General features: G+C 46.9%; 1 protein-coding gene across 1 annotated transcript in view; it reads left to right on the top strand.

Annotated features, from left to right (window-relative positions):
• kcnh8 (potassium voltage-gated channel, subfamily H (eag-related), member 8) overlaps nt 1-13,683 on the top strand; it is a gene marked incomplete at its 3' end in the record, with an annotated part of 89,885 nt that overhangs the window by 30,396 nt on the left and 45,806 nt on the right. The window contains 2 exon segments of the mRNA XM_080442658.1: nt 465-596; nt 12,693-12,817. Of these exon segments, the coding sequence (XP_080298784.1) occupies nt 465-596; nt 12,693-12,817 (257 nt within the window).

Below are 13,683 nucleotides of genomic sequence, written 5' to 3'. Positions count from 1 at the left end.
AAGAACATATACAGATACAAATAAACTAATAAATGAAATGAAAGTGTGGTAGGCTTGAAATCATGGAATGGTTAACACAGTCTCCGGATTTAAACCCAATGGTTTAGGATGAACTGGACAATTCATCACTGTTCAACACAACCTAGCAGTGTTATATCTGCACATTATATTTTATATTAAAAAAAGTATTACTATGGTTTAACTGACAGGACATTGAGACATTAAACTGCATAAATCTAAATAAAACCAGGAAACATTGTAGCTTTTGACCAGTATTATTATATAATGTACAGTATATAAATGTATTTATTTTTAATTTGTAGTACTTCACATACTTCATTATGTGTGTTGATATCTACGTGCACTTGGCCTTACAAGGCATTTGTTACTTATCTAAGTAAAATAAATGGCCGATTCTGTGTGTGTGTGTGTGTGTGTGCGTGTGTGCGTGTGTGCCCTTCTAGCGGTACTGTTTTGGTGCTTGCTGGATATCGTCCCCATTAAGAATGAGAAAGGAGATGTGGTGCTGTTCCTGGCTTCCTTTAAGGACATCACAGATACTAAAGCCAAAGCCTTCCCAGAGGAGAAGAGAGAAGGTCAGTGCCCTCTACTGTCAAAATGTGTGTGTGTGTGTGTGTGTGTGTGTGTGTGTGTGTGTGTGTGTGTGTGTGTGTGTGTGTGTGTGTGTGTGTGTGTGTGTGTGTGTGTGTGTGTGTGTGTGTGTAAAGTCTGTAAAGAAACAGTGTGTTAAGCCTAATTAATACTCTGTATTAGTCTGCCAAAACAACAAATGCTTGCCAAAAGATTGTAGATCACTTCTTTTTGGCAAGTGGCACCCTCATATAAATTAAGCTTTAAAAGAAAAGTAAATATGTATGCTCAGGAACTAGGGTGAAGAATGTTGCCTTTGGTCGTGTTTAGGTGATCCTCAGCCATAACCAACCAACAAAATGTCTCTGGGATGCAACGACTCCTACTCAACGTTTCATATTTTTTTGCGTTCAACATACACAGCAAGACAAAAGAGCTGTTAAATGTCCTTATTTCTTTGGTTAGCTTCTTCAGCACCATGAAAATGGTAACACTATCAGCCGAGATAACTTGGAACATACATCCACCCTTTCTTTTTCTACTTGTTCCAATTTATTTTAACCAGAGTGCTTACATTTATGTTATAGCACCTCACGCAGCTGCGCACTGGCTATTTGACAGCCTGTTTTCTGCTTCATAGATTCCCGCAAGGCCTCTTTGTAAAAGAGATCACAATAGGGAGTCAGCTGCCTGTAGTTTTCATTTGTAATCTCAACGAGAGGTCGAAACACCATCATGATAGTGATGGACAGTACAATAGCACAACTTCATGATAAAGCATGATATATACTTGGTATGAATTCCCCACAGAGCAGCAGGTGCTGTCTCACACCAAAAAGGTAGATCTACAAACGTATTGTGAGCTGGTAGATCGTCTATTTTCATTGTTAGACACTGGTGCGCAAATCAAGCTTTCACGAGTACAGACCACGCCTTCAAACCAAACATTGTTTAACATTCTTTATTTAGAAAAGAAGGAGATGGACCTGTCAGGAAAGGAATTGGTTATGCATGGCTTAGGAGATGGAGGGAAGGAAGGGAAGGGAAGGAAGGTGGGAAGGAAGGGAGGCTTTAGGGGTGGGGATGTAGGAGTGGAGATGGAGGAGGAGATGATGTGTAGACAGGGAGGTGATGAGGAAGGGGGTGAGGATGAGGGAGTGAAGACAAGGGGTACGATTTATCTAGTGAGGAGGGTAAGTGAAGGATGTAAGGTGTGAGGATGGTGAGAGGATGGCTAGGGTGAGGTGAGCTGGAGGGAGTGAGAACAGAGGAAGGGGAGGTGGGGATGAAGGGGCATGTGAAGCCTGGATAAGGGGCGCAAATGGGAGCGTGGGACGGAGGGCGTCGTAGCCCTGGGGAGGGATGAAGGACGGGGCCCAGTGGGGGCGCGGCCCTGGGGGAGGGAAGGGCGAAGCCCTGGTGGGGGAGGAAGGGCATAGCCCTGGTGGGGGAGGAAGGGCATAGCCCTGATGAGGAGTGGAAGGGCGCACGAAGCCCTGAGGGGGGAGGCATAACCATGTGGCTCCAGGGGGGGTGGAGACCTGAGTATTTGGCTTAGGGTCTGAGGAGATAGGCGTCCGTCTTGGCAGTAATCTGTGGACGCACCATCACTCGAGACCCCGTCTGGAACCTGAAGACTAGGACAGATCGGAGAGTACAGAAGAAAGGGTAGGGAGGGAGGGGTGCGAAGAACAATGCACGAATGGCAGGCGGACCTGGCAGGTTTAAATACCCTCACTTATTGGTAGAAGGGGTGGAGTTCAGGGTGGAGAGCGATTAGTTACCATGGCATCGGTGCCACTGTGAGTGGCAAGGGTGGAGCTATGATCAGTTACCGTGGCAGATAAGTCGAGGGAGGAGTTGGCTCGGTTACCATGGTGATCGATCAAGCTTGTAACCTAGAGAGTGAGCTAGGAATGGAAATAGATCATGGGAGTAGAGTGAGGGGCAAGTTTAGTACTGTAACAATCTCATTGTTTGAAGGCATAGTCTTCCTCCTGAACATACATTGTACCAACTCCATTTCACGAGTACAGACCACGCCTTCAAACCAAACATTGTTTAACATTCTTTATTTAGAAAAGAAGGAGATGGACCTGTCAGGAAAGGAATTGGTTATGCATGGCTTAGGAGATGGAGGGAAGGAAGGGAAGGGAAGGAAGGTGGGAAGGAAGGGAGGCTTTAGGGGTGGGGATGTAGGAGTGGAGATGGAGGAGGAGATGATGTGTAGACAGGGAGGTGATGAGGAAGGGGGTGAGGATGAGGGAGTGAAGACAAGGGGTACGATTTATCTAGTGAGGAGGGTAAGTGAAGGATGTAAGGTGTGAGGATGGTGAGAGGATGGCTAGGGTGAGGTGAGCTGGAGGGAGTGAGAACAGAGGAAGGGGAGGTGGGGATGAAGGGGCATGTGAAGCCTGGATAAGGGGCGCAAATGGGAGCGTGGGACGGAGGGCGTCGTAGCCCTGGGGAGGGATGAAGGACGGGGCCCAGTGGGGGCGCGGCCCTGGGGGAGGGAAGGGCGAAGCCCTGGTGGGGGAGGAAGGGCATAGCCCTGGTGGGGGAGGAAGGGCATAGCCCTGATGAGGAGTGGAAGGGCGCACGAAGCCCTGAGGGGGGAGGCATAACCATGTGGCTCCAGGGGGGGTGGAGACCTGAGTATTTGGCTTAGGGTCTGAGGAGATAGGCGTCCGTCTTGGCAGTAATCTGTGGACGCACCATCACTCGAGACCCCAAAAGAGAAAGCATAATTAGTCATTAATTAGAACATTTACTGGACCATGGATATGTGGGCGTTCCTATGGTCTTGTACATCGGTTCTAAAATACGTGTGTATGCTTGAGAAGTCCAACGCCCGTTGGTGCCTCTTCTGGATGAAGTAGAAGCAGCACCGATTCAGAATGAATGGCCGGAGAAGTTACCTACGGGGTATCCGGCTTTGGTAGGAGTGAGAGGGACGAAGTGCGTAGCCCTGGGGAGGGAGGAAGGGCGAAGCCCTGATGAGGTTGAGGAACCAGTGACGGGTAGTGATGGAACGGGTGTCTGTGTTGAACGGTTCAGTAGGAAGGGCGTGGGAGGAGCGCCTGGTATGGAAGTGATGGACCTAGGGTTCGTAAGGGCTGAGATAGGAGTTGTTTAAACAGATAGATGGGAGTCGTTTGATGTTTTGTTGTATGCTACGTTTTAGCACTAGACATGGGGTGAGGTGCTCCAGTCAGAAGTTAGGTTGCTGCTTGGTTGCTTGGTTGGAAGACTTGCGAAGTATGTTGATCCAACCAGCGAGGATATCGGGAATGTATTGCTGGATGGTAGGGTGAGGAGCACCGATGGAGAGTTTGTTATGGGGTTGATATGTAGGTGTGTTTTATGGTCATGGCGTTGACCAGGGATAAGTGACGTAGGGGAAGAGCGTGATGAGGTATGGGGACAGAACGGTAGGTTGAAGGTGGAATTGTTGTTGACGATCCGGGCAATCCTTCTGCTGGATACTGTGGTAGGACTGAGAAGGGTGATCTTTGTTGGAGATTAGGTTGGCTGTCTGAGTGTATAGAACAGAGCGGCTGGTCAATATAGGAGCCCAAAAGAAGCCGCGACAATGGTCTGGTGGATTCGAACGGTACGTGTAATCGAATGGCTTTAACTGGGTAGTCGATTCTTGTAATCGAATGGCATCTTCGGCTACTTTTTTAGCAATCAATGATCTTTGCATCCTCTTCAGCTGACTCCTCTGTGGATGGATGAATGAACAGAGGGTGAAGGGATGGAGGGAGGCGCTCTGTGCCGAGGGAAGGGGAGGCACACAGTGCCGAGGGAGGAACGAGCGGAGGAAGGGAGGGAGACAAGCTGTGCAGATCCGAGGGAGGGAGGCACGCAGTGCCGAGGGGCGGGAAGGCAGGCACGCAATGCCGATTCAATGGAGGGAGGCACGCAGTGCCGATCCGGGGGAGGAAGGAACGGGAGGAGGAAGGGATGGAGGGAGGAACGAGCGGAGGAAGGCACGCTGTGCAGATCCGAGGGAGGCACGCAATGCCGATCCAAGGGAGGGAGGCATGCTGTGCCGATCCGAGGGAGGGAGGGGAGGGGAGGTGGGAGGGATGGAGGGAGGCACGCTGTGCCGATCCGAGGGAGGAGGAGGCGCACGGCGCCGGTCCGAAGGAGGAGGAGGCGCAAGGAGCCGGTGGAGGGAGGAGGAGGCGCACAGCGCCGATCCGAGGGAGGAGGTGAAGGGAGACGCATGGCGTCAGGAGGAGGGCGTGCTTTGCCAGTCCGAGGGAGACGCAGGGCGGCGGGAGGAGGCGTGCTGAGCTGGTCTGGGGAGGAGGCGGCGCGCAACGCCAATCCGAGGGAGGAGGCATATGGCGCCGAGGGAAGAGGCGCTGGTCCGAGGGAGGGCGGGAGGGATGAATTGGTGGGAGGAGGGGTGAATGATGGATGGAGGGGAGGGATGGATGGATGAAGCTGCATGGGACCAGCTGGATGTTGACTTGGTGTAGGCCAACGTGTGCTCTGAAGTTGAACTGCGGTTGCAGGGACAGACATCTGATGGGGATTTGGTGCAGGCGGTCTCTGGCAGCCGTAGTGGTGTTACTGCTGTGGCAGTGCCGAGTTGTGCTGAATTGGCGCAGATGCTCTTGGGGCAGCCATGATGGACGTCGCTACTGCGTGACGATCCCGGGGCTGTGGAAGGTCCCGTCGTTGCCGGGTAGGGGTGGAAGCCATGGATGATGACTGCTGTGGCTGCTGTGCTGGGTAGAAGGGCAGCTAGAGCTCGAGGCCAAGAGCGTACGGTGGCATCTGTACAGCGGCTGCAGAGAGAAAAGGGGGGGGGGGGGGTGACACACAAGGGTGGGGTGGGAGGGAAGAAAAGAGGAGGTTGCTCCGAATGCCCATGACCGTTGGGGGGCATCCGAGTGGGGGGTGAAGGTGCTAGCCGGCCCGGTGCAAAACACTGGCTGACTAGCGGCCTCGGGGACGGAAGCAGGGGAGAGACAGGGTTAGAGGGAGTTTGGATGATTGTGCAAGGGGTGGGATGACAGTGAAGCCTGCGACAACGGGGATGAAAACCTTTGCCAGGAGGTTTGGTAAGATGGGGGAGGGATGGGGTAAAGGGGGATAAAAGGAGGGAAGGGAGGGGGGAGGGAGCAGGCACAGGGGTGAGTGGAATGCATGGAGTAGTGAAAAAACGGCCTGGTCTGCTGGACCGAGGCGGTTAATAGGTATAGCGGATTAGCAATGGCTAAATGTGAGTAGCAATAGTGGCTGTGACTACAAGCCGAGTGGTAGAGTAGTATAGCATTAAATGCTAGCATGAGAATGGATGGGAGGGAGGATGGGAGGGCTGCACGATTATAGCCAGAATGATGATCAACAGTTGTCGAGGACAATATTGAGATCATGATTATTCATTCATTTTAGTGACAATAGTTTTATTGGTCTGTCACGAAACATAACACAACTTTCACGTAAATTCCTAGTACATTCCTGCTCATGTACACATTTTTAAGCTCAGTGTGTCATACATTTAATTGTCAATAATCATGTTAATTTAATTGTGGGAAGTTAATCGTGATTACGATTCAAATTCGAATTAATTGTGCAGCCCTAGGATTAAATGTAGGGATGAATGAGGGGCTGAATGAATGGAGGATAGAAGGATGGGTGAAAGGATGAGTTAATGATGGGGAGACAAGATGGAGAGGGATGTATGATGGGAGGATAGGTAGAAGGATTGGTGGAAGGAATGAATGAATGAATGTATAGCAGATTGCTTCATATCATAGCCACAATAAATCAGCTTGTTATTGAATTCAATCCTTCCAACATCGTACGAATAAATGGTTGTGTATGAATGTTTGTCGATGGAAAACAAATTCTTTATTCAAGCTGAATAAGTTCTTAAATGAGGGTGGACCTACTGAGGTACTAGGAGTGTAGTGGAATAAGTGTAAACATGTTTTACTGTTATGATTAATAGTAACAGGTCGTGATTATCTTTGTATGAACTTGATTAGCACAAATTATTGAAGCAATGCTTGCTGTTATGCTGTTATGGTAACATCAAACTGACTTTTGATGCAAGTATTTCGTATAGCAAATCTATTGCAAGTAGTAGGAGATGTCAGGCTAAATAGAAGGATGTTTAAGTGATGGGAAAAAGAGGGGCTGGAAGGGTAGATGGAAGTGGGGTGGGGAGGAATGGAAGATGAATGGGTAGATGGATAAAGTGGGGGGGTGAAACAATGGAATAGATTAGAAGGGGTGATCAGCATGATCAGACAGCATAGTGAAAACAAGCAACACGCAGGGCAGTATGAAGTGTTAAATATGAATTGCATGGGTAGGCTACTAAGCCTGCAGGAGGGGAAACGTTTGGTATTGTCAGGATGTTGGAGTAGACTTAACTTTTGTGTGTTGTTGCGTTGGTGGAGCGGGAGAATCATTTGGCGCGGGCTCGGCGCAGGGCAACTCTGGACCTGAGTGTGACGTCGCCGAAGCGCAGCGAGGGTCCTGTGGATTGTGCCGGTTTTGAAGAGGTGAAGCGGCAGGGAGAGAAAATGAATTCTCCGGTCGCGGTGGTGTCTGTATCCCGCAACGTTGGTGGGTGGCGTTGTGAAGTACAACCGGGAAGTGCCGTGACTCGCGGCCCGCGAGACGGCATGGACCGGGTCGCTGACGAATCGTGGAAACGGGTGATAGTGGGGATTGCATCGCTGGAGTACGGGAACGTCGTGGGTGGCGTCTGTCTGATGTTGCACCGAAGCGAGGAAGAATGCTGATGTGGTCCACGGTACGTGATGAATAATTACTTTATGATCGATCGGCGATTTGGCGGAGAAACACGTTAGGAAGCGGCTTGTGTGCGACTGAAGTCGCAGATTGCTTGAGGGAGTCGTTCTTCTACGTGCGAAGAACAATGCACGAATGGCAGGCGGACCTGGCAGGTTTAAATACCCTCACTTATTGGTAGAAGGGGTGGAGTTCAGGGTGGAGAGCGATTAGTTACCATGGCATCGGTGCCACTGTGAGTGGCAAGGGTGGAGCTATGATCAGTTACCGTGGCAGATAAGTCGAGGGAGGAGTTGGCTCGGTTACCATGGTGATCGATCAAGCTTGTAACCTAGAGAGTGAGCTAGGAATGGAAATAGATCATGGGAGTAGAGTGAGGGGCAAGTTTAGTACTGTAACAATCTCATTGTTTGAAGGCATAGTCTTCCTCCTGAACATACATTGTACCAACTCCATTAATTGACCAGTATGTTTTTACCAGGATGTTTTTTTTTCACATTTTTTTCTTTTTTCTTTTTAGATTAGCCAATTATTTTGACTTCTTTTTTCTCCCAATCTAGTCATTATGCCAGTTAACACTCCACACACATTTTTGTGTTGACACTGCTGTTGTACCCAACGGGCATTGAGGAGCCCCCACCGGGAAGGCTTATAATAATTTATAAAGTGCTTTTCAAAAACAGGGTTGCAAAGTGCTTTACAATTCCAAGAGAAAAATACAGCCACGAGGATAAACAATAACAGTCAATTAAAATTCTAATTGCAATATAACAACAATAAATAATAAAATCAAAACAAATTGAGACAAACAAAGTGTGCAAGGAAATTATGTGGATAAAATAGGCAATAAAAACATGTTTTCAGAAGTGATTTAAAAGACGACACTAGCCTTAAATCCTCAGGCAGGGCATACCAGAGCCTAGGGGCCTGGGCCGCAAAAGCCTGACCATCACCCATGGTGACAACAGGGCGAGTCGAGTCTTGGAAACAACCAAGAGAGCCCTACCTGAGGATCCGAGGTTGCACACTGGCTCATATGGGACCAGCATATCGTCGCTGTCGGGCAGAAACCAGATATCTCTATTTTCCAACGTTTAATTTTGTGTTGATAAACCGGTGCTATTGAACACCTTTTACGTCTGTGTGTGGGTTTGACTAAATATTGAACCAATGAAAAGTATCGAAAAGCACTTCTGACTAAACCTCCTATCTCCATTGGCTCCTCAAACTGTCGTTCAAACCACCTAACTCCGACTTGTGGAGACCACATTAATGGTCAACTCCACTCGAGCTGTATTTGGGTAAAGTATCTGATAATGTATGAAGTCAGCATACCAACTTTGATGAGGCATTATTGTGCTGTTCTAAAAACATGGTTTATTTTTCATTTCCTGAAAAGTTAATATTTTGGACGTTGCTGGTTTCTTGCCCAACAGCAGAGATATCTAAGATGTAGTTGGGAACCTGGCCTGGCGTTTAGAATCTTAAAATCCTACTGCTGTGCCAGAGCATCATCCTCCTCCATGCCACTGTACTTTTGCGCCTGCTTCTTTAACATGTTATCCATTTCTAACTGGGCCAAACTTACACGCATAACCAACAACGCTGCCAGAATAATTGGTCTCCCCACATCCAACCTCATATAACAAAATTATAAAGTCATTGCACGCATTGCGGCCTCAATAGAACAGAACATCTCACACCCACTCAATCACCACCTTACCCTACAGGCACTAGAACACTGAGGTGCAGAACGGGCTCGCTTTGGGGAAAGCCTGCAGTCATAGCTGCCTTAAACCATGTGATTGTAACACATTTTCATGTCAAATTGATAATTATTTAACCGTGGATCTGTGTCCGGGTACTGTAGCTTAGTTGGTAGAGCACTCGCCTCTTGACTACAAGGTCACGGGTTTGATCCCGGGCACCACCAACTCAGCGAATTTGTAGCGCAGCTTGGGTGTGGCAAATCGTGCGGTAAGCACTGGGAGCTGATGGTAGGTGTTGCTCTCCACCTCAGCAATCCATCTCCCAGAGGTCTTGCGCACTGCGAAACAGGGATAGACTCCTGATACCGACAATAAGCCTCTACGACCTACTTACTTACTTAGCCACGGACACCCAGTTGAAAAGACTTTGTGACAGGAATCTCCTTAAGAGAACATTTGTTGTTAAAACATTTCAAGATGATAAAAAAATCTTCTGAAACCTTCAGTGTACTCCTTGAGATGGTAACTGTAACTAGATTTAGTCTCAGTTGACACTCTACGCTGCAATCTTATTATGTAATGCTGTGATTACAGTCAGAGTTAAATCCAGTTGATGCAGAGTCGATGAAGATTTACTTGCAGGTAGACATTGTCAGAAGACGAGAGAGAGAGAGAGATACTGTGTGGAGTCAACAGCCTGTTATCTCCGCACTCACATGGCTAGCCTTCCAGTATTCTTATAACCTTTGTTGCTGCAAGCACAGACACTAAAAGAATACAAAATAGCTATTTTTAGTTTACACCTAAGCTACAGATATTTCCTTTTGCCTGGAAGGCATTAGGGAAGGTCGGGGTATGTGTGTGTTGGTGTAAAGTCAGCAGACTAATTGTTCTTCTGTCACACTGACCCTCAAAGCGTTGCCTAATTACCCTCATCACTGTAGAAAAAAAAAGAAGAAAAAAAGAACGGAGAACAACAAACAGAAAACCCTGTTATTTTCTCTCACGTAACCAGGTACATTCCATACAAAGTGAAAGGCTGATGCAGCATGCTTCAAAGTGAAATGAAAGCCTTCAAGATTGGGGCTGTCTGAACTGTGCATGGCAACCCCTAAGCATTTTTTATGCTACTGTAATGCAAATGCAGAGGTGGATGTACAGTACTGTATGTGTGTGTACTGTATGTAGCTGTGCTGTTGCAGCAGTAGCCTAAAAAAGGATGCTTTCATTAACAGAGGGGAAACCCCTCAAGGACAGACGGAGACACATTCTGGTGGACACATGCACACACACACACACACACACACACACACACACACGCACACACACACGCACACGCACACACACGCACACACACAAAGTCAGCTTCCCCTTGTACTTCACTCCGTTTGTACAGTGGCTGTACAGAAGGGAAGCCCTGTCTCTGTTTTCTACCGTCTCTCCCCTCCCCTCCCCTCCCCTCCCCTCCTCTGTACCCTTCCTCCCTATCACCACCTTCTGCCTCCCCCCTCCCCCCAACCTGCTCTACTGTACCTATACACTTCTTTCTACCCGCCCCATTCCTCCCCCAGCTACCCTCACCCGCCTCGTCCTCCTCCGTCCTCTCCTCCTCCCCCCTCCTGACCTCTCTCTACGGCTTTACAGCAGGGGGGTGGGGTGTGGGTGTGGTGGGCTGGGGGGGTGGAAATTCATTATATCTAAAAATAAGTGTCTCTGTCTCTGTATGCTCCTGCCGTGGCATGTCCCCCATGGCTCCTCCACATTATGGATGAGTCCTGTCTGCTCGCCTCATCTGCACTACACACATACATACACACACACACACACACACACACACACACACTCGTGCGTGCGTGTACGCACACACACACGCGCACACACACATACACACAAGCATGAACGTAGAAACAGAGACACAGAAAGGTAGGCATATGGAGACGCAAATGCGTACAGTGTGCACGCATACAGTACAAGCGTACACGCGCAGACTAAGCAAAGAACACGTGCTTGAGCGTGCGCACACACATTTTAGGAGGACACTCTTCAGCAGTTATTGCCAGTGTTGGGGAGTAGTGAACTACAAGTAATTTAGGTAATTCACGTTGTTCAACTACATTCATATTTGCATAGTGATTAGATAATGAGTAGATAAATTACTTTTTTGTGTGTAGTTTTGGGCCATAAAAGAATTGTACTTCTCTACTGTAATTGAACTTCCTGAGTAATCCTGCTTGGTGCAATACACCTGGACTGGGTTGTTGATGGCTGATATAGAGATTGCATACGAAACCAAAGATGACATTCTGTGTGCTTTCCCATGAATAGTTTCGTCTTTTATTGTTTTGGTTTATGTACTGTATATGACCTGTGAACAAGTGGGCCAGTTTTTGCAAAGGGAATAACATATTTGTTTGATGTACTGTAGGCATACTGTACATGAGTTAGGCCTATTTGGGGAGTTGGTACAGTAGCATTCTGTAGTTGGTAGAAGTGAGATGGTCAAAATTGTATTTCACAAAGCAGGATTAGTGAAAAAGATGACGTATCCTGGCAATAGTGACATAAATCCTGTCCACCATTCCATCCATATCCAGTAAAAGAAATACAAAAAATCAGTAAACCTGGGGAAAACTATTTTTTACTAAGTATCTTTAGTTAACCAAACTCTATTTCTTCCTGAGGTAACTTTGCCGTAGTTTCAACTTTTTTTAGTGTGAAATAATTGGTAGCTTGCAATGCTATATGCTTTCAAGGTAGCTTCCCCCAATACTGGTTATCGCATTCTGCAGCTTTAATATCACTGTGATATTCCCCCTGGAGCCAGGTCTCTCCTATGGGTCCACTGCAGTGAGAATGGAGTTCCGCACCCCAGCAGCAACACAGTGCCATCTCCCATTACCCAGCTCCTCTATCTGGACACATCACTACTCTACAGCACTATGTTTTATCAACCCCAATGAACTGAAAACACACACACACACACACACACACACACACACACACACACACACACACACACACACACACACACACACACACACACACACACACACACACGCACACACGCACACACACACGCACGCTAACACGCACAAACAAATGGACTCCAGCAGTTCACCATGATGAGAAATACCCAAACAACATATCCATCCCCATTAGATGGACAATTGTTCATTTTCTATTGTTGGGGAAGGTGTTCACACAGTGAGACATTATAAACCAGTATTTATGGATAAATAATATGCAGACACATTTTCTTTGACATTTGCAATAACCCCAAAAAAATGATAATCCATGTTCTTTTATTTTCTTTTGCATTTATAAGAAATTGTGCTTTTTCAATCTATTCTTTTGACTTATTTATTTATTTTTTGCCTTTCGGGGGAGTATATTAAATATTCCTGAAGAAATGTAATGGCAGATTTATTCTTTTGATGCCATCCTAGGGAATAATGTATTGTAGGGCAATTGTGCCATAATTATATGTACTGTACTGTATGTGTGTGCGTGTGCCTGTGTGTGTGCCTGTGTGTGTGTGTGTGTGTGTGTGTGTGTGTGTGTGTGTGTGTGTGTGTGTGTGTGTGTGTGTGTGTGTGTGTGTGTATTCAGAACGGCGGAGGGGCAGGGTGAAGACAGGTTCTCCTTTCAGCTCGTTGCGGGGCAGCACGGTTCTGTACCACATCTCTGGTCACCTCCAAGGCCGAAAGAGGAAGAGCAAGCTTAAACTCAACAAGGTATATACCACCTGACACCAGCAGCACACTGTACCATCAATGCCCTTATTTACAGTACGTGGTCCTTATGTCTAATTCCTGTTTTAACCCATTGAGACCTGAAGCCGATTCTACATGTCTCCTAAATCTCAACAGTTTTCTGAAAAACGTATGTTTCTATGTCAGTGGTGCTCAATCTTTTTCATGTCAAGGACCCCCAAAATTATATGTATTTGGCCACGGACCCCCATCAAAATATTTTGTTCCAGGGACCCCCCAGAAGCAACAATTTGAGTTAAAAATGTTCGCTTTAAATATATATATATTCAAAGATTTGCACACATTTTCACAATTTTTCAAAAATAGCAGATCTACACGAGTGCCGCGCTATGAGCTTGTATATCTGCTATTTTTGAATAGCCCAAAGTGTAAAATAGTGCTTTTTAGCTCCAATCTAAAAATGACACAGTTCCAGGTAATGTTCCACGTTCTTCGTATTTTTTTATAACAGTAGAGTCACTGGGCTTCTGATGCTCTCTGATTCAGGCTGTCGCTCAGTCTAGAAAAATGTATACTGTAAATTAAATTGAAAAAAATAAATATTACTATGCCAATAAAATCAGGCTCTCACTTTTAAGTTCTCTGTTGTCAACAGCCACTCTCCTCTTCTCTCCAATTTATCTATTGAGTTTTCAGGGTCAGATTTTTCCTACTATTCTCGGATTGCTCAAGTGTTTAAATTATACCCTATTAATGTCTTAGACTTTAGAGTGATGGCTCGGAAAGAAAAGGGTCAGACACAAGATTTGTTGCAGTCCACTTCATTGTGACTTGAAAATGATCATTAATATACGTATTGTTATATTTAGCAACGACAAGGACAGAAT

This window comes from Gymnoscopelus braueri, assembly GCF_963280865.1.
Source record: "Gymnoscopelus braueri genome assembly, chromosome: 11".
Lineage (NCBI taxonomy): Eukaryota > Metazoa > Chordata > Actinopteri > Myctophiformes > Myctophidae > Gymnoscopelus > Gymnoscopelus braueri.
The sequence above is the reverse complement of the archived record's forward strand: the minus strand, read 5'-3'. Positions and strand labels throughout refer to the sequence as shown.